At 38.4% G+C, this 21,273-nt stretch overlaps 1 protein-coding gene and 1 pseudogene across 1 annotated transcript; one reads left to right on the top strand and one right to left on the bottom strand.

Moving 5' to 3' along the window:
- Nucleotides 1-10,718: 10,718 nt before the first annotated feature.
- LOC121755227 lies at nt 10,719-14,243 on the top strand (annotated as a pseudogene).
- A 1,373-nt stretch (nt 14,244-15,616) lies between these two features.
- Nucleotides 15,617-18,278, bottom strand: LOC121755861 (U-box domain-containing protein 17-like). The gene has a single exon (XM_042151276.1). It carries the CDS (start codon nt 17,932-17,934, stop codon nt 15,787-15,789), a length of 2,148 nt encoding a protein of 715 aa, XP_042007210.1. The 5' UTR covers nt 17,935-18,278; the 3' UTR covers nt 15,617-15,786.
- Between the last annotated feature and the right edge of the window lie 2,995 nt (nt 18,279-21,273).

Raw genomic sequence — 21,273 nt, forward strand, 5'->3', positions numbered from 1 at the left:
AAAGGTGAATATGATAGTGACTTTACCTTTTCATTTACCTCTTTCATTGGAGATACTCTTAAATAAATACACATGTGTTCGACTAATAATTCTTTTTTGAAATAAGCTATGAAATATACTCTGTCCCTCCAAGATATTCAATGCCCTCATCCATTTTCGTAAAGAATTTATTTTCCTTTTTAACAAAATTAGCCCATATCAGTTTTTACTTAATTTTTCAGATTTTATTCTTTATTTTCTTTTAAATTAACTTACTTGACATTACATTCTTAAATGTTGTACATAAATGAATCTGGTTAAACTATCTATAGTTGGATCAGGTAAGATCAATACACTTTCACTTAAATGAATTAAACCGTGGTAGAAGAAATAAAGTATTGGTTGAGAATTGACAAAGTAAATTGGTTGTGATTATAGCAAATGATGAGCAATAATCGCAGTATTATAGGTCTGCAATTAACTTGTAGGCGCGAGTTTTAATTTTGAAGCATTACCTAAATTTTAGTTATGATCAAATAAAATAGAATAGAAATAAAGCACATGGAATATAATCCAAATGTACAAATTAAAAGAAACAATCGTAAATTAGCGGCAAAATAGGCGGGAAATATGGTGGGCGGCAGTGGAGTTTTTCTAGTGAGTTGGATGGGCCATCTATATGCTTGCCATTTTACTCTAGTGCAATTTATTGAGAGCCAACCATTTGACACTGTCCAAATAAAAGAAATTGGAGTAAATGATTATATATCACTTTTTAAAAAGTACTTATACTGTAAACGAATCAGTAAACATAGTAGAAATTGTAGTAAATGATTATATCACTTTGAAAAAAAGTACTACTTACTTTCTTTGTCCTATTTCATGTGATATACTCCCTCCATCCGCGATTAGGAGTTCAGTTTTTTCATTTTGATCCATCTGTGAATAGGAGTTCCGGTTCATAATTATCATAAATGGTAAAGAGGTCCCACATTTCATTAACTCATTTCACTCACATATCATTTAAAACTAATATATGCAAGTGGTACTCATATTCCATTAACTTTATTCCACTCACTTTTCTTAATATTTATTAAAATCCGTGCCGAATAAGAATGAGACTCATATTCACAGACAGAGGGAGTACTTCTTTTTTCACATATTTTAGAAAAGAGTGATGCTAAATGGCCATAATGTGGCCGGCCATAAAGAGTTAATTTAGTCCATTTACATGTGTAAAAAAATTAGAATTACCGATATAAACTTATATGTGTGTGAATGGACTTGTGAGTTGATACTTATCTTTGAATTCCATTACGTAAAACACATTAATATCACGAATTACTGTATACGTTGAGCAACAATCAAGAAATGCCAGTAGTAATAAGTTGAGCAAAAACTACGAAAGAGCAACACTAACATGTTGAGCAACATATAATGAAGATGATGTAAAAGTAAAATCAAGTAGTATTAAACCAAAAATTTGAAAAAAATCAATTTTTTTGTTATTTAATTAATTTATGGCTGGCCATAATGTGGCCGCATAACATTATTCTTTAGAAAAATCATAATAAATAGTTAAAATATGGAGAAAATAAAGTAACATAGAGAATAATGTAGATGAGAGTTTATTGCTTTAATTTCCCTCTATTTTAACTATTTATATTTTTTTTCTAAAACATGGGCGAAAAACAAATGTGTCACGTTGAATGAGACATATATAGTAAACGAATCGGTAAACATAGTAGTTTATGGTTCTATTAATTGGACATGTCCAACCATATAAAATAAATGATTATATCACTTTTAAAAAGTATATCGACAAACGAATTAGTAAAAATATGGACTACTAGTTTGTGGCAAGTATATCGATAATCGAATAAGTAAATATATTGGTTTGTGGTTCAATCAATTAGACTTGTACTAATAAAACAAAAAAAATGACATTTTAGAGCACAAGTCTTAAATCTTAAAAACTTTAATTGGCAACATTGCTATAGATTTACAAATAAATTTTAAATATATAAATGCATCTTAAACACTGATAAATTGAAGATTAAAAAATTAAAGCATGATTCCGAAATAAAGAAGGAAATATTAAGAAAAAAAGTAAGGAAAATGAATATCCTTTTGATCCTATAATCCTATTTATGATACACAATTTCCTTTTTGGAACATCTTATTTAAAGTCACATACTGACACGATTCTAAAAGTAAACACACAACTCTCTCAACTTTTGTGTTTTTTTTTTCTATTTATCCTCTCTCAAACTAACACGTTAACAAATTTCACATAGAATCTTATGCCGAAAAAGAAAGGTTTTGCTTTGAATGAGACGAAGAGGATATTTTTTTAAAAATCAAATCAAATTTTTGTTAAGTCGTCAACCAATTTTTGTAATTCCTAATAAGTTCAATATTTTCAACGAATTTATGTTATTTTTTTATATAAAAGCGTATATAGAAGAAAGAAAGAGAAAACCTACAATCATAAAATGCACCAACAGAAAACTTAAGGCCCATAACATTGCAAGTGGGAAGTGTGCCTAGTCGAAACGAGATGATAAGGGACAAATTGCGGATAAGATGACAAGACGTGCTCGCACAACGGAGAAAAAGAGAGAGACATCCCTCAACGCGCCTTGCCACTTGTGTGACGTGCGAATAGCCAAACATTTTGGACGTTTTTTAAATTTTTTAAATTGATTTTTTTCTGATTCTATTTTAGTTTTGGGTTCAAAACCTAGCCCAAGTCTCCATGAACTCAAACCTCTCATATAGATCATGTTATTAAATTGAACGATTCACCCATGATGACAAGTCATTTTCATTTGGAAGATTCAAAGAAATTTAAATTGATTGGATTTGATTCCTATCTCATAAACTCCCCATCCATTATTAGCACGACTTTGACGCAAGATCAATTAATCCTAATTGGTGCTTCAAAACCAAGATCTTACGGTAGTTGTATTCTATGTCAAAATTGTGTATTAATTTGTGAAATTGGCACACTTGTCCCTTTTATTGTGGCGCAATTTGGTTGGTGCAATGCAGGTTATCTTCTATCTAAAATGTTGAAATTGTTAACTAGATTAGTCAAATAGAAAATGAAACAAATTTTTAGTGTATTTCTTATGATATACTCTGAATAGGAGCGGAAGCTGCTAGAAGTTTTATTGTACAACTAGTATTTTCTTATACTTGAATTGGTAAATGTGTATTAAAGATACTACTACTATCAACAAAGACAGCACACCATAATATATTTATTACTCCACATTTTAAAACTAATGTCATATAGTAGTATTACTAATACTATAATTTAAACTATGTTCAGCCTCCTAATCCTACAACCTCTGACAATTGATCTTCATTTAGTTTAGTAAGGACTAAAGAGGAAAAAATTGTGTTGTGGGAGCTTAAACCCTTCACCCTTAACTCATGTATCTGCCACTAACTCTAAGTTCATAAATTGTTTGATGTTATTAAATAACAAACCGTAGATTTTATAGAAACTATTCTCGAAAGCTAATTACAAGTTCTTCTCTCTGCTAGAATAATGTTGTCATTCATTTTGTCTTACTTGATCTCGATTCGACATTACTAGTGTTTGGAGAGGGCATGTCTAATGTTTTTTTCTGTTGGGAGAACTAATTGTTGAAGACATAATAAATAGAATGTGTATTGCAAGAATCGGTATGTCACCAAACCCTCTTAATCTGCAACCACTTAGTTCCATCTCAGATTTGAGCAATCACTGTTTTCCAACTAAAACCAACTGTATATGACTAATGGGATATTTAGTGGTAACTACAGATCTACTATGATGATAATACTATCCCCGAATCTAATGAAATGGGCAAGGATGTAAGTTTTATGAATATATAAATAAGGGGAGATGATCAAAGTACAACTAATATTAAGTGCATAACTAGAGAACAAATTTCAGTCATTAGATCAAAATGATCTAGTTCACTATGTGTTCGTTTTAGTTTACAATATGAATTTGAAAACAAGTAGTGAACCAAAACATCATTATAGTGAAATATTTACCATGTGAAGGATTTAGTTTACTGTAATGGCGTTTTGGTTCAATCCTTCGTGGTGAACTAAATCACTCTTACAGTGAACTAGATCGTTGTTAAAGTGGACTAAATTCATGATCTCTAGTTTCCCTATCACTATTCAATAAATAAATACTACATCCGTCAATAAAAAATAGACAAAATTGTGAATAACACGGGTTTTAATGTGAAATTAGTAAAATAAGAAAGAGATGGAGAAAATACGTGGTGAAAATAGTGTTAGTGGATTGTGAGGTCCTTATTATAAAATGGTGTGTGGTTAATACTATCTCCATCCATAAAAAATAGACAAGATTTACCATTTTGGACCGTCCACCAAAATTAGACTAGTTTCTAAATATAGATGTTTTAAAAATTGAAATACTACTAATAATATGGCTAACACTACTTCTCTTTTATTTTTTCTCTCTTATCTTACTTTACTAATTACACACTAAAAAGCATGTCAATCATAACTATGTCTATTTTTTGTTGATAGAGGTAGTAGCATTTTGTTTAAAATTTTCCATAATTAGAAATAGTTTAGTTTTGGTGGATGACCTAAATTGGTTAAACATAGTCTATTTTTTTAGGCGGAGATAGAATATTTTTACTTTTGAACTAGGATATGAGTAGTAAAATTTAAAAGCTGAAATAAGATTTAAAATGGTTAAAATAAATTTTCGTATACATTCCGTTTTGCAATTTCGGAAAATAGTGGGGCTATCTTCAGCATTTTACACAAGTTGAGGGGCGTTTAATAGTAAATATTAGTAGTATACTCGTCAGCTGCCTAGAACCTACACAAGAGATAAGAGCATCCGCAATGGGCGGACGATGGCACGCTCGATGGCGCGCATCGTCCGCGCCATCCATTGTCCGCACCCATTCCGGGTGCGCGCCATAAGGCGCGGACGATAGTCGCGCCCTATACTTCGGTCGCGGAGGATAGCGCGGACGATGACCATCGTCCGCGCCATCGTCCGCCCCATTGTGGAGGTCGCGGATGATCGACCGCGGACGATGGCACGCGGTTTCGTTTTTTTATAAATACCGTTCATTTGTAACATTTCATTTCACGCGATTTCATTTTCGAAACTTACATTTACATAATTACTACGAAATGAATTCAAGCCCCAGTAGTCCTACGTTTAGCGCAGGGGCGCATTGGCCGGGTACAGAACCCGACGATTATCGTTAGTTCGACACCAACGCCCATTACGATCCCGATTTCAGTACGGAATCGTATGGGTTGTCTGACATGGAGCCATCTCCGCACTGCCAACCGCAGCGGCCGATCCCGACCCCGCCGCGACCGCTTCCGCCCCAGCCAGAAAGAAGCGGAACCGGCAGCGGGCGCAGAAGTTGCCGCCTCCCGGTGATTGCGATGAGTACGCCCCCGGCCGTACGAACTACAACGACGACGAAACTCTCACTTTGGCCCCGTGTTGGGTAGATATATCGGAAGATCCGATATTCGCAAACAACCAGCGACAGATCGCGTACTGGGAACGCATCGCGGACCTCTACAATTTGGTCAAGCCGCCGACCGCGTACAAGCGCAAGCGTGAGCAACTCCGCAAGCACTGGGATCAAGTCAAGAAGCAAGTGAACTTGTACGCGGCGGAGTTCGAGAAGTTTACGCGGTCACAGGTGAGCGGCGAGAGCGCGAGCGACGTGCGCACTAAAGCGATGTTGTCGTACCGGTCGATGTTCGGCGATTTCAAGCACGAGGCCATCTGGGTGCTCTTGTGGGAGAAGCAGAAGTTCCAAGGTGGAATTCTGCACACTGGTGCGCCGAAGAGGACGAAGGTCACCGAAGTTGGTGACTACACGAGCAGCGGCAGCGGCAGTCACCCGGTTGACCTCAACCGGACGTACGTGGATGAAGGGAGTTCCGGCACACCGGTATCCTTCCGGCGTCCTCCCGGCGTCAAGGATGCGAAGGCCAAGGGGAAGGCGACCGCGACCTCATCGTCGACCGCTGCAACCCAAGCTCCGGTCCCGGTAGAGCTCCCGACCCAGACGGCCACCGCGTTTGAGTCGTTAGCAACAGCGTCGATGGCAAGGACGATGTTGCAGACGCACAGGGCCCTCAAGAAGTGTACCGACCCCGACGAAGCCGAATATCTCCTGGCGTTACTCGATGAGCTGCGTCAGAAGTTGGGAATTGGTCCGACTTAGTTTTTTTTTTTATTAGTTCAATGATGTAATTTTTTTTATTAAAACTTTGCCGTTTGTTATTTAGACCGTTTTTTATTTACTCATTACTTGTTATTTGAAAACAGTTAAATTAATTAAACAAAATAATAAAATGATGATGTGGCGCGCCTTAGGGCGCGCCTTAGGGCGCCCCACTGCAGGTGGGGAGATAGGAGGATAAAACTGCTGACGTGGTGCGCCATAGGGCGCGCCTTAGGGCACCCCATTGCTAATGCTCTAAGGAGAAGGACGATGATTGTTACGTACTGAAATGCTCTCAAATTCCCTACAATGTGTAAACCCTAGAATACCCCAACCTGATTTGGAAATAATTCCACAGTTTCCAATATATAAATCGTCGCCAACCGACACAAACGAAGCACGCGACCGTTAAGAAATTGGAGGTATTCGGTGGAATCATATTGTGTTTTTATAAGGTGATTCGCTGAAAATATCCACGTTGGTGTACACAGAAAGCTTAATTCACTATATAAGTCTCATGGACCTCTCCTCCAATCACCAATTGATTTTAGGATTGATTTTAGGATGAAACCCAAAGATTTCTATTATGGTATCAAAACCGTTCCAAAAAAAAGTTGGGCCAAGTCTCAAAGTTGATGCTTTCGCTTGAAGATATGAGTTATGAAGATATGAGTTATTTTGATGTGTGAGTAATTTGATTTTGCATTTCTTAGTTTCTGGCCATGTATTCTAATTAGAGAAATTTCATAATAAAGGATTAAATTCACTGACCTTTCGTAATTAGGGATTCAAATCGCTGACATTTCGTAATTAGGTATCGAGGCATGCGTATTCTTCAAAATAAAGGATTTCTGATATTTTATCTTATTTATGTTCTTTTTTATTATTATTTCCCTCTAACCATTTGTCAATTGTCTGTCCACGTTGGTGTACACAGAAAGCTTAATTCACTATATAAGTCTCATGGGCATCTCCTCCTATCACCAATTGATTTTAGGATTGATTTTAGGATGAAACCCAAAGATTTCTATTATGGTATCAGAGAACCGTTCCAAAAAAAAGTTGGGCCAAGTCTCAAAGTTGATGCTTTCGCTTGAAGATATGCGTTATTTTGAAGATATGAGTTAGGAAGATATGAGTTATTTTGATGTGTGAGTAATTTGATTTTGCATTTCTTAGTTTCTGGCCATGTATTCTAATTAGAGAAATTTCATAATAAAGGATTAAATTCGCTGAGCTTTCGTAATTAGGAATTCAATTCGCTGACCTTTCGTAATTAGGAATTCAATTCGCTGACCTTTCGTAATTAGGTATCGAGGCATGCGTATTCTTCAAAATAAAGGATTTCTGATATTTTATCTTATTTATGTTCTTTTTTAATATTATTTCCCTCTAACCATTTATCAATTGCCTAAATTACCCCCTTCAAATTTTTACGCTTCTTCCAACCTGGTGGTAACCAAACATCAGAAAGTAACAAAGTGTTGGAATATAATGGATTGATTTCCACGCCTTGTCAAGTTGGCAATGTCAGTTATTTCTGTGAGCTTATTTGATGCCACATCCAAGACCCGGAGGTTGACTAGAGTTGATAAGCCTTCCATTTTTGTAATACCACTATGGCTCAGGTACAATTCTTCCAGTGTAGTACATTCCTGCAAATCAGGGCATGTGAATTCATCTCTAGTAATGCGGAAACCCTTCCTTAAAAGAAGTTGAATTTAAGGAGTTTCTGTAAAATGTAGCATTATTAACTCCACGTAGCTACCTCAAGTCATGCCATGGATGTTATCCACAATAGTAGAGCCCCGGGTGTTAGGGTTTTGTATACTAGAAATCACCTTTCGAGTGATTGGATACTGTAAAACTCTAATTGTTATTTTCCAATAAATGCAACAGATTATTTTTTTGTCATAATGTTGTTATGTTTTACATTTAATGGTTGTTTATTGCATATTTAAATGTATAAGCAAACGTAACAAAGTCTAAGTCTTTGTTTAAGTAGACCGGTTGTGGGCGTCGTCCAATTTAAGGTAACATGGTCAGTTCTAAACAAAGAAAAATAAGAATTTCACAACCTATATAGCCCTAGACTACCTATCGCAAAAGGTTGCAATGTCAGTCCGATTATTTCTAAGCCTTATTGAAATAAGATGGCGTTGGTGTGGTATAGCACTGAATGGATCTAACAGCAAGACGAGTCTTTATGCTATCTACTGAAAGATGAGGTCTTGATAATTAATTTCTTAATCAATGTACGTTAGCATTGAGCATACGATATTGAGTATCTACTACTTTGACTTACCAAAGGTGCGGGTTTTTCGTCACCCAACGATCCAGGTATATTGGGTAGTGGTGATCATTATCTAGCGGTGCTAGGATTGCTATTACGTTGAATCATGCGCGAGGAGAGTCTCGTTTGATAACATCCACAAGAGGAGCTCGAAACAAGGTTTTATTATTCGGAACCTAGCTAGTTAGAGTTTAATTACTCTATGAATAATAAATAAGAGTTTCTTGCTAAGTCCACTCTTGGAGATTAAAATATGTTAATTAATTAAGTCCATAACAGACAATAATTAATTAATGGATGTTTCTATCTTAAGCGCGGGAAATAAATTAAATGCAATTAAAGGAAACCCGGAATACTTGTAATTTCGGATTTGGAAGGAAGTGCAATATTACTTCTGTAGTGGCTGTTTGTAATATTCCAATATAAACTTATATTAAATTGTGGATTCAATTTAATTAGTAAAAAGCTAATTGGGTGAGGCCTGATCCAAATTCTTCCTTAGATCCCTGACTGGGCCTAATATGTGACTTATATAAATAGGAGAATAAAGGAGACAGAAAACACACTTTTTTCTATCAAAATTTTCGTCCCCCTCTAGAGAGAGAGAGATCGAAATTTGTGCTTCCTCCATGAGCAGTTTCTGTCTTCGTTATTCAAGTCATAGTACATTGGTGAGATTTGCCCACACAAATATCAGCGTATAGTCCGGGACACCAGTCAGAAGGTTCGAGGTCGAGTACTGAAGATCTTCACGTGGAGAAGACGCAAGCTATCTTCGATTCTTGATCGAATCAACGAGGTAATTTGGCTAACTCCGTAGTATGCATGTTTAAGGGATTTCATATTCTAAAGCATGATTTCAATTCAAGTTATGAGCATGATACATGTGATAATTACGCGAATAGAATTTGTCTAAATAATCTGCTAAATAGATTAAATTTATGTGATCGGTAATTTATGCACGCTTCTGCTGTCAACCCCTTCACCAGGGCCTTAGCCAAGCCACAAAACTTGGCCGGGCCACCAAAATACTTGTTCACACTATAGTGGACAAGCCCAAGCCACCAAATGAATTATTTTTTTTTCATTTTTTGTAGTGTATTTTAATTTAAGTAGAATAAAAATTATCGGACTATAATAATTATAAAAAAATGTATTTTTGGAAAATTTTATAAAAATTGTAGAGAATGGTGTAAAATGTGTGTGATGTAAAAAAGGGTGGAATGAGGTATTTATAAAAAAAATTAAAAATATTTATAAAAAAATTGAAAATAGGGGAGCCGCGGCTCGTGCCCAAGCATCGCGGCCGAGCCACCGGCGTGGCTATCCCCTGGGCACGCCGCGGCCTTTGGTGGCACTCGTTATAGGGAGCTGCGGCTCCCCTATTGTGGTTACTCTAAGCGATTGCTTTGAAGGCTGAGCTTCTTAATGCATTTTAGTCCACAAAGGTCAATGGATCGGATACAATTGCGCCCAAGCCATAGCTCAAGCAAGGATGACAAATTTTGTAGGTTCTCCATTAAAAATTTGAAGGAGGTAATTTAGGTAATTGATAAATGCTTAGAGAGAAATAATACTAGAAAAGAACATAAATAAGATAAAATATCAGAAATCTCTTATTTCGAAGAATACGCATGCCTCGATCTCAAATTACGAAAGGTCAGCAAATTGAATACCTAATTACGAAAGGTCGGCAAATTTAATCCCTTATTCTGAAATTTTTCTTCTAATTTTGAGTATTTATGTTATTCTTGGTAGAATTGCAGGGTGTTGTAGGTTGGATTGTTGCGTTTGACTTGTTATCAACTCGAGTTACTGGAGAGATTGGACGTAGTGGATTTTGGGAGCTATTGATTTCGATTGAGGGGATTCTGATTGGGAGCTGTTCATTTCAATTTTGTAGGGGTTGGATATAGAAAGAGGGGGTGGGATATTGATTTCGAGAAAATATCAGTGTGAGCGATTGTGAGATCGATCTCCCTTTCTGATTTTTTTTTACTTTGCTTTCTATTCCCAATGTTTTAGTCTTAATTCGGATGCTTAAGGATCTTCTGATAGTATTGCTGTTAATGTGAAACGAAAAGATAGTCCATTTGATATTCGGTGAAAGTTGAAGGATACATTGAACGTTGAGCAGGCCTTTGAGTTGGTTTCTTCTTGATAGTTTAGGGCATCTGTCGTTGTGAGATAAAGTTACCATGATGGATGAGGCTCCATGTAGCTCTAACTCGGTGGCGCCTTTCCTTGCCAAGACGTATGAGATGCTACAGACTCGATTGTGTCTTGGAGTCAGAGCAATACAAGTTTCATTGTATGGAACCCTCCGGAGTTTTCTAGGGAGCTGTTGCCCAGATACTTCAAGCACAACAATTTCTCCAGCTTTATTAGGCTGCTAAATACATGTGTGAGTAGTTCATTTTCGACAACTAAATGCGTTTAAATTAGTGCTTTTACATTTTATGATCACAGATTCTTATCACAGCTTATATGTGTTTGGTCCCTTTTTGTGTGTTATTAGGGTTTCAGAAAAGTCGATCCTGAACAAAGGGAATTTGCTAATGAAGGTTTTTGTCAGAGGAAAGCTCCCCCTTTTGAAGAATATTCATAGACGCAAGCCTGTTCACAGTCACTCAACACCAAATCTGGCTTCCTTACCTCCCCTAACTGAGTTAGAAAGGAGAGGATATAAGGTCATCCACAACGCTGTTCCTATACCGTTCCTTAAACCACTATTTAAGGACAGATTCTTATCACAGCTTATATGTGTTTGATCCCTTTTTGTGTGTTATTAGGGTTTCAGAAAAGTCGATCCTGAACATTGGGAATTTGCTAATGAAGGTTTTTGTCAGAGGAAAGCTCCACCTTTTGAAGAATATTCGTAGACGCAAGCCTGTTCACAGTCACTCAACACCAAATCTGGCTTCCTTACCTCCCCTAACTGAGTTAGAAAGGAGAGGATATAAGGTCATCCACAACGCTGTTCCTATACCGTTCCTTAAACCACTATTTAAGGGCCCCACTGTACTTTTTTACTCCATTCCTTAACTAAGGAACGGAACCTGCAACCCTCCGTTCCTTAACCGTTCCTTAAATTACTATTCATTCAATTTCATTTTTTTTATTTCCAACCCAATTCAATTTAAATAAACACACTTTAATAAAAAACAAACACACTTTATTAAAAAACACACAACATTAAAAAAAAATTCAACTTAAACTTAAAAAAATAAAAAAAAGCACACAATTAAAATTCTAAAAAAATAAAAAACACAAAATAAAAAACACACAATTAAACGTGGGAAAATAAAAAAACTACTCCGCCGGCGAATCATCCTCCGGAGGCGGTCGAGGTTGAGGGGGAGTCGGAAGGCCAAGTTGTGCTGCCATATGCACAATTCCGTTCCACCAGGCCGTGAATTGGGTGTACGAGAAGCGGGAAGTGTCCACACCATAAGTGTGTTCGAGCCTCCCCGCGAGCCCGATCCCGAGGCCGACTGGCTTGATTCGCCTCGGCCCTTCCTCGCTCTAGCCGCCTTCGCCGCCTTCGTCCCTTGCGGCCGACGGCGCCCACGGCTGGATCCCCCGTATTCGTCGGGCGTTGGATCCCCCGTACCCCCAAACACCTGCCGTTCACCCTCGCTGGCCTCACCGGTGTCACCAGACGAGTAGTTTCCGCTCGCCGTGTGCTTCGTGCGCTTTGAGGTTAAGCCCGAGCTCGAGCGGACACCGCCGGCCAACCTTTCCTCGTCCTTGACGAGCTGCCAAATATCAACATATTTGAACTGTAGACCGGTGTCCTGGTAGAAGACGCGCAAAGCCGCCCTCAGAATGTCGGCGCCCGAAGCTCCGCTTTGGTAGTTCGCCGCTTCGGCCGAGTAGATGCCGCAAAATTTTTTGACCTGTGCGTCGACTCGGCCAAAGTGAGCACGGAGCATTGTATATTTGCGCTTCCGGGCCCCTTTCGGCTTAGTCTGGTGGTAGACATCACGGACCTTTTCCTAGAAGCACTTGGCGGCTTGTTGGTTCCCGACGATGGGATCGTAAGAGACGGTGAGCCAGGCGGTGTACACCGCCTTAGTTTCTTCGTTGTTGTACGGATGCCGGCCCAGATCCTCCAGCTCCTCCTCCTCCTCCTCCTCCTCGGGTGCCTCAGACGCAGCCCTAGAGCTTCCACGCTTCCTCCCTGGGTGGGTTCAACGGGGATATCCTCCCGAATCTGGGACAAACCCTGAGAAAGCCGCGAGCCGAGTGGTCGAGCGTAGGCATCCACATCGAAAGTGGGTGGTTGGTACCCACCCGGCGTCGCCGACCCCTGGGTGCCCGGCGTCGACGACCCGGAACCACCAAGTGTGTTGTACATGGTCTCCCAATCGCCGAACGCGTTGAGATCCCACCCACCGGAGCCGCCACCGCCGTAATTCCCGTCACCGGACATTTTGTGAAGGAGATTGAAATAGAAAATTGGAGAGGAATTGATGTTGGTTTAGGAAGAGTAGATGTGTAGTTGTGTAGATGTGTAGATGTGTAGATGTGTAGTTGTGTGTGAAATGTAATAAATTAGGTGTATTTATAGAATAAGAAAATAAAAATAAAAATAATTAAAAAAAGTTAAAAAAACGGTAATATGACCGTTAAATTTTTTTTTAAATCATTTTTTTTTAAAAAAATTAATTATTGCGTCATCGCTGACGTGTCCCACTCGCGGGCCGGCGAGTGGGAAGCACGCACGAAGCGGGGAGCGCCACGTCGCCCCAGCGCGTGGCGGCACAAGCCGTGCCGCGTTCCGTGCCGCCGGCACGCGGAACGGAATGGGAGCGGAATGGTGCGCCGCAACGCGTTCTGCGGCGAAACCGTTCCGGCGGAACGGCACGCGGAACGCCGGCGGCACGCGTTGCGGGTGCCCTAAGGAGGATATTGAGAGGCTCAAGCGTAAAAAAGAATCACTCAATATGGAATTGCATAGACACGAGGAGGAGAAACAAGAGCTTGCGTTGCAAATGAGAGCTTTGGCTGAACGCGCACAAAATGTGGAGCAACATCATGCAAGCATGCTATCTTCCTTAGCCGAGACATTGCACCAACCTGATCTTGTGCCGCAAATGGAAGGGCATGATAGAAAGAGAAGGTTTCCTGGAAACAGCTACTTATGTGAAGAAACCAGTAATGAAGATTGTCAGTGGCCATCTTCACAAAATTTGTCACTTGACAATTCAGATGCGGATGCTCTTTTGACTTTCAACAAGGAATTGTTGGATCAGATAGATTCTTCTGTGTCGTTCTGGGAGAAAATAATTCTTGAAGTTGGTGAATGCTTGGGAAAATCTCATACATCCTTTGAGTTAGTTGAATCAACAAGCTGTGCGCTCAGCCCCGGCATATCTCTCACCCAACTTAATCTTGATGTTGGAGGCAAGAAACCTGATATTGACATGAATTCTACACCGAGAGCTGTTAGTGCCCAAGATATGCAACCACCTGCTGAAGAACAGGCAGTAATGACAGCAACGAATGTAAGAACAGGGGTCAATGATGTATTTTGGGAACAGTTTCTAACAGAAAATCCTGGTTCGAACAATTCATCTGAATTTCAGTCGGAGAGAGATGCTGATGGCAAGAAAGATGAGAGTAAACCAGGCGATCATGGAGTGCCCTGGTGGAATATGAGGAGCGTGAATAACCTTGCTGAACAGTTGGGGCATCTTACTCCAGCAGAAAAAACTTGACCTACAGTATGGTTTTATAGTATTCCTTTTTTTTTGGTGAATGCACTTTTTGATATCTAATGCCTATGGCTGTTGATTTAGAGATGAGTTTGATCTCGCAGTAGGTAGACATTCGATATATAACCTCCCCTCCTGCACATATTACCTTTTGAGCTACTTTTTTTTGCTTTGTACACATAGTTATTGTTGTATAATTGAGGAATGCTTCTTAGCTTTCTAGCGTTGTGTTTTGAGTTCTTAGAGCATCCACGACCGTGCTCTTGCCAGCGGCACGGTTGTGGGCCCGGGCGGTACTATTCATGCCTGCTCTCTGGCAAGAGCACAATACTCACAACTGTGCTCTTCCGCAAGGACGAGCACAATTAATATAAAATTCAATTAAACAAAAACATTTCCATAATATTAAAATTCATTTAAAAATCACAATAAATATTACAAATTACAAATAAAATTAAATATTACATAATTAAAATCCTAAAAATTAAAAATTACATAATTAAAATCCTAAAAATTAAAAATTACATAATTAAACTCCTAAAAATTAAAAATTACATAATTAAACTCATAAAAATTGAGATTTAGAGAGTTGTTTAGTATAGTGTCATTTTTTGTGTTTGAAATGAGAGTATTTATAGATGAAAGTATGAATTTTGGGGTAAAAATAATGAAAAAAAATAAATTAAAAGTGTGAAAAAAATGGATATATTTTATTAGGAAATGAGAAAATATTTTTTTTATTAATTTTGAATTTTTCAGATTTTTTCGATTTTATTAAAAAATAATAATAAAAAATGATAAATCAACGGGCCAATCAGAAGCTGCCACGTCGCCACCTCGTGCTCTTGCCGCTGGCACGGACGTGCTCTTAGCTAAGAGCACCACCCTGCCAGCGGCAGGGCGCATCAACGGACGAGCTCCGTCCTTGCCAGCGGCAAGGACGGCGGTGAGCATGCTGCTCACCGCTGCGGATGGTCTTATGTCAACTCCTTTATTATTTATTTTGAACTTGCTTGTTACTCCCTCCGTCCCTGAAAATTTGTCCCAACTTTCCTTTTTCGTCCGTCCCCCAAAATTTGTCCCATTTCACTTTTACCATTTTTGGTAGTGGACCCCACATTCCACTAACTCATTCCTACTCACATTTTATTATAAAACTAATATATAAAAGTCAAGCCCACATTCCACTAACTTTTTCAATCCACTTTCCATTACATTACTTAAAACCCGTGCCCGGTCAAACCGGGACGAATTTTGGGGGACGGAGGTAGTATAATTCTCTGAATGACTTGCCGTATGTTACTTGAGACTGTTTGCAGGAAGAATGCATTTGCAGAGAGGAGTGATGGTGAGTTTATATTCAGACCAATCAATACTAATACTAATACTAATAATAATAATAATTGTAATTACAAACATTGACATACACAAATAACTTGTATGTATAACCCCCTTTCCATATACTATTTGAATGAATTTTGTAACTATCACAGATTTAACAAAACAAAAAATATGGGAAATCAAAGAATGGGGCAAAGAAACATCTCTACAACACAGGCACTGAAATGGAGAGAGGCCTTGAAACATCAGCAGTAAAGCTTGTATCAATGGCAGCAACCGCATTTCCTCTAGCAAATGCATACCCCAAACCCAACCCCCAAAAATGCAACGATGTGTTCTCACACCTCTGGAACACCCTCGCCAACGCCGCTGCCTTCCTCCTAGCTCGTTTCGTCCCCGTAAAGAGCAGACTCTGCAGCAGGCTCGCCATTGCAGGTGCCTTGAGCACCCTCTGCGTCGCGGCCCCGCCCCCACTCTTGCACAGCTCGAGTAGCGCAGCCACCGCGTTCTCCTTACCCCTCGGAGTCCCACACCTCATCATCCCGGTCAGGCCTAGCACCGCACTCTCCTCTTTCCCGACCGCCTCAGCCCCAATAGGCTGCCTCACAATGAGCGCTAACGCACCGGCAGCTTCCTCAGCTATGCCCTCGCGCTCGAGTGCCCCCACCAGCACTCTCACAGCGCCTGACTCGATCATCCTCGCGCAGTTCTCAGGGTGCGTGGATAGGTTGAATAGAGCCGTGACAGCGTCTTTCTTCCCTCTGGCAGTCCCATCCACCAGCATACCCGCCAGAGCCTCCACGGCTCCATCCTCCCGCGCGATCTCCTTCTTGTAGTCATGAACAGCCGAGAGGCTGAACAGCGTCGCGGCTGAATTCTCCCTTGCCTCAGTGGTGTGCCCGTTTCTCAATACCCCGACAATGGCGCCTAAACACCCTTCGACCTCCATGATCCGGCTCTTGTTCTTGTCGTAAATCGACAAGTTCAACAACGCAGTCACGGAATTCTCTTGCGCAAAGGCGTCCGCAGACGGAAGCAGTAGCTTCAAAAGAGGTATTGCTCCGGCCTCAGCTATATACCCCCGATTCTCTCTCCCCGTCTTGGCTAACAACCTAATCTCCCAAGCAGCCACAGTTTTAGCCCGGGGTGTCCCGTTTGCCAGCTCCTCGACTAACACAGCTGCAGTCGCCTTAGTTGCCTCGACTGCAGCCTTGCTCGGAGGAGCAGACATGCACGCGTCTGCACTATTCTCCGGTGGATCATACGGAATCCCATTAGCCACACACCACTGCAAGATCAAGTTCCTCAACGCGCGATTTGGCACCAATTTCATATGAACAAGCATCTGTCCCGTCTTCGGGCAGCTACTATTCCCTTCCTCCAACCATCTAGCAATAGACGAACGATCATACGTCTGCCCGGTCGACACAATAACCGGATTATGCATCAATTCTAATGAGATAGGACAGCAGAAATCCTTAGGGATTGTGACAAATGTGTCTGCAATCTCTCTAGAGATCAATCCATTTGCTTTAACTCTACGTTTCCACTTCCCCAAATCCCCATCTCCATCCTCAAATCGAAATAGCAAGAATCTACAATAACGCAATAGAGCCACAAATCCATTAAGAACTGAGGCACAGGGCTCAAGATCACCATCATGATTCACAATCTGCTCCTCCAAGAACTCAATCTCACTTCTACAGCGCTTCACATCACAAATCCCTAATTTCTCAACAAAGAATATGTACAGCTCATTCATTTCTGGGATTCTGCCATTCTCAAATTCATTCAAGAAATAGTAAAGCTTCAATCTTGAACACACATCACGCTTATCAATCAACAATTTCGACTCCCTAGACTGTTTCCTCAACAAATCAATTTGCTCCCTAACATCTTCAGACAGAGTAGTAATCTCAGATAAAGGAAACACATCGAAAAGGGTGGAGATTTCCTGATTGATATCATGGAAATGACCGGAAATCGAGTGGTTTTGCAGCAGCAGCCATAGCTTGCTAGAACCGTTGACATAATCGATCAAGATTTTCGACCGATAAAGCAGGAGGTACAGCTCCTTCAAGCACAGAAACAGAGTCGAAGGAATCCTCGAAATCCCCAAATCGATTAGGGCGTCGAGGAGCATAGAGATGACGTTGATTTTCCGGATTAAAGATCTCGAATTCTTGCCCTGAAAAAAGGGGGCCTTTTTGCTCTTACCGGTGAAGGAAGACCTCGAAACGGCGCTGAGAACCTCCAAAACGGCAGCGTTTGGTAAATCTACCGGCGCCAGAAACGCCTCCAGCGAGGGCGAGCTCCGCCGCCGCAGAGACGAGAATATCGCCGCCGATGCCATGATTGAAGAATCAACCGCAAATTTTTTGTTTGAAATTCAATAATCTACGAAACTGGTGATTATTATCTCAAAATAAAACTTCTAACTTTCTCTCTTTATTCTCTCTTTATCACTCTTATTTTTTCCTCTCATCCTCTGTATACTTTAACTCAATATATATCATTTTCTTAATTTTCATATTCAAAAGAAATCCATCACTTGTAATAGGACGGAGAGAATGAAGGGAGTAGTTGAATTTGGGAATCGTACATAAAAAACGGTGGATTGTGAAGAAGCCGCTTGCGGAGGAAATAGGAAAGGAAGAATTTGATTAATGGAGAATTGGACTGAAATTTCAATAGGGAAAAAATAGGGATAAATAAACAATCTTGAATTTTCTCCGACAATTTCTATGCAAGCAGCTTTGACAGCGACCTATGCCTAAACCAGCTGTGGGTTATTGCTATTTATCTATGTTTCTGTCCATTCATTTTAACATTTTTATTAGAGATTTATTATGTCACCCAACTTCTTTTTAATTATAAATAAATATAGTTCTCTGAATTTTATAATGTCAAACTTATTAAACTTAACTATACATATTGTAATTTAAATTTTATGGGATTATGAGAATGCTTAGGGGTTGATGAGGGTTGACTAGCTTTAATTAATGTGTGCTGTAATTTAAGTAAAAGAAAAAGAGAAATGATAAAAGTGGGGATTGTTTTGCAATTGAGTACATGGTTGACTAAAGCCAAAAGTGAAACTTAACGTTAACAGTTTTTTAACCTTATCAGTTGTCCCATCCTCTCATTTTACCAGATTTTCATTTCTACATATGACTTCTTTTTAAATACTAATTCAATTTCTCTTCATCTTCTCTTTTTCTCTCTCCACATCCCCTTCTTTTATCAAAATAACAAAAGTAAAAATAGATTTTTTATTGTGAATAATTTATTTTTTTGACAAAATTATGCAATTTAAGGTGGATAGAGTGAGTATAATACTTTAACTTTTCTTTATATTAAAAGAAGTAAATAAATAACGTACTGGCATAGGGTTCTGTTTGGAAAAAAACAACGAATCACAATGAGCAATAAAAGTTGGCAACAACCAAGGTGAGAATCACTTGAACTGAGAGCTTCATCATTACTTCATTTTGACTTTTTTATAATGCATCCACTTTCCCCATTCCATAAATTAATTCATTATTGTGGTTATTGAACAAATCTAATGTTGGGATACAAACTCATCCCACATCGGATGAATGGGGGAAGTTGGAAGATGTATATAATTCCTGTCCAACCCCAATTAGTTTGAGGCTTTTTGGGAGTGACCCAAAAACAAATCCGTGCGGGCTTCACCCAAAGCGGACAATATCAAACTAATGTAAACTAATGTTGCAGTCGACGATCCTAACATCTAAAATTATCATTTTGAAATTATTTAAAAACAATCTAGAGTTGGAATTGAGGTCAATTCTTAAAAAGATAACAGGATAATAAGATCAAGATGAAGCTGAATAAAGAGGAAATGTGGAATTGAGAAAAGTACCTGATTTCAATACTGAAACAAATACCCAATTTGTTTGTTAAATGAAAAAAAATTGTAAAAAGAAAACTGTATTTTGGTGGAACATGTGCATACTTCTTGATAGAACAGTGCAATTTGAAATGGTGCTTATGAAGCACTATCGGTTTCATGCTCATGGATTTCTCTTTTTGGAACTTCTTTAATCTTCGTTTATTTATTTTTTCATTCATATGGTTTAGACTTTACTCAGAGCACATGGCCAAAGCAACTAATAAAGAAATACAGTACTACTAATAATGAAAATAGATTATAAATTAATGAAAACAAGCATGAAGATTATAAGTACAAAAATTATACTACTACTATTTAAATTATAACTCATATATAGTCTAATTTATTAGATTTTTTAAAGTACTAAAGAGATCGACAGAGCTTCATATAGCAAGGAGATTCTACACTTATATAGTCCTAGTATTTTTTTTTGCAGTCTAAGATGTTATTTGTTGGAACTGGCTAATGGATGGAAGGTTACCCAATTGTATTATTTCATATTTACTTTTCATTAATTATATTTTTAATAGATGGTTATATGATTAATACTCCAAATTATATATATTTTTAATATAAAGTATATATTTTTGTAGTTTAAAAAAAATCCAAATTTATAAAACTAACCTCTTAATTGTATTCATATCTATATTATTCATATCTATATTATATATTGTTAATTAACAAAACATGGAAACTTGTATTTCAAATATATAATTTACGTGATACTATAAAATAGTAATTTATATTTATTTAAAATTAAGTTTTTTGATAAAAAAGAAAAGATGTTATTTAAAAAATAGAATAATTGAAAAAACATTAAAAAAACAAAAATGATTATTCACATTTTGAAATTTTAAGTCGATGTAATTTTTTTTCGTACCCCAAAATTACAAATCCTGGACATGCCACTGCATACATGATTGGTTCAAATTTTATTTGTAAAGAACGATAACTTGATTGTTGTACACATATTGAATTTAAGAGCTTTTGTGATGGTCATAAGCATTTGAATCATGATACAAGAGAGTCAGTCTGAATTAATCATGTTTATTATAAAGAATGAAATTAGGTAGATAGAGTTTCACACAAGTTTAGTGTAACATCAAAATTTGTAACAGTGGTACCTGATGAGCTAACGAAAGAAAGTTGTGCATTTGCTGTTGCATAATTCATTACGAGTGATATACGATCGACTGCGCTAATTATAGGGATTGAATTTAAATCTTGTATAGTAACTCTCTCCCATTTATCAAAAAAGAAGATAAGATAGTTACTTAACAAAATACTCCATAAATTATACCATAAGATATCCATTCAATCCATATTTATCAAGAATGCACTAAAACAATTAAAAAACTGGATATCTCACAACTAATTGAATTAGCGGATAATGTTTCCAACTTCCAATTGTGGAAAGAAACGACGACGGTTGGTAAGAATTCGGTGCGATCACGCCACGTAGTTTGAATAATTCACCAGTCAAATAAATGCTTACGTGTTTGGCGGGTTACCAAAGTCAAACCCAAAAACGGTGCCCAATTAAATAACAGCTACAGATACCGTGCTGTGACGCTGCCCACGTCACCGCCATAGCTGTCCTTGTGTTTATAAGCCGACGTGGATCTGTCACCACTACCGTCACAGACCGTTTGCTTTGGATGTTTTTCTTTATTTATTCGGATTAATTGAGTAATAATTCTCCAAATATTAAAGATTAGTAATTAATGGTTAGCACTACGAGACCACTGAACCTTGTAATAATAACATTAAACCAAT

Source organism: Salvia splendens, chromosome 11 (assembly GCF_004379255.2).
Source record: "Salvia splendens isolate huo1 chromosome 11, SspV2, whole genome shotgun sequence".
NCBI lineage: Eukaryota > Viridiplantae > Streptophyta > Magnoliopsida > Lamiales > Lamiaceae > Salvia > Salvia splendens.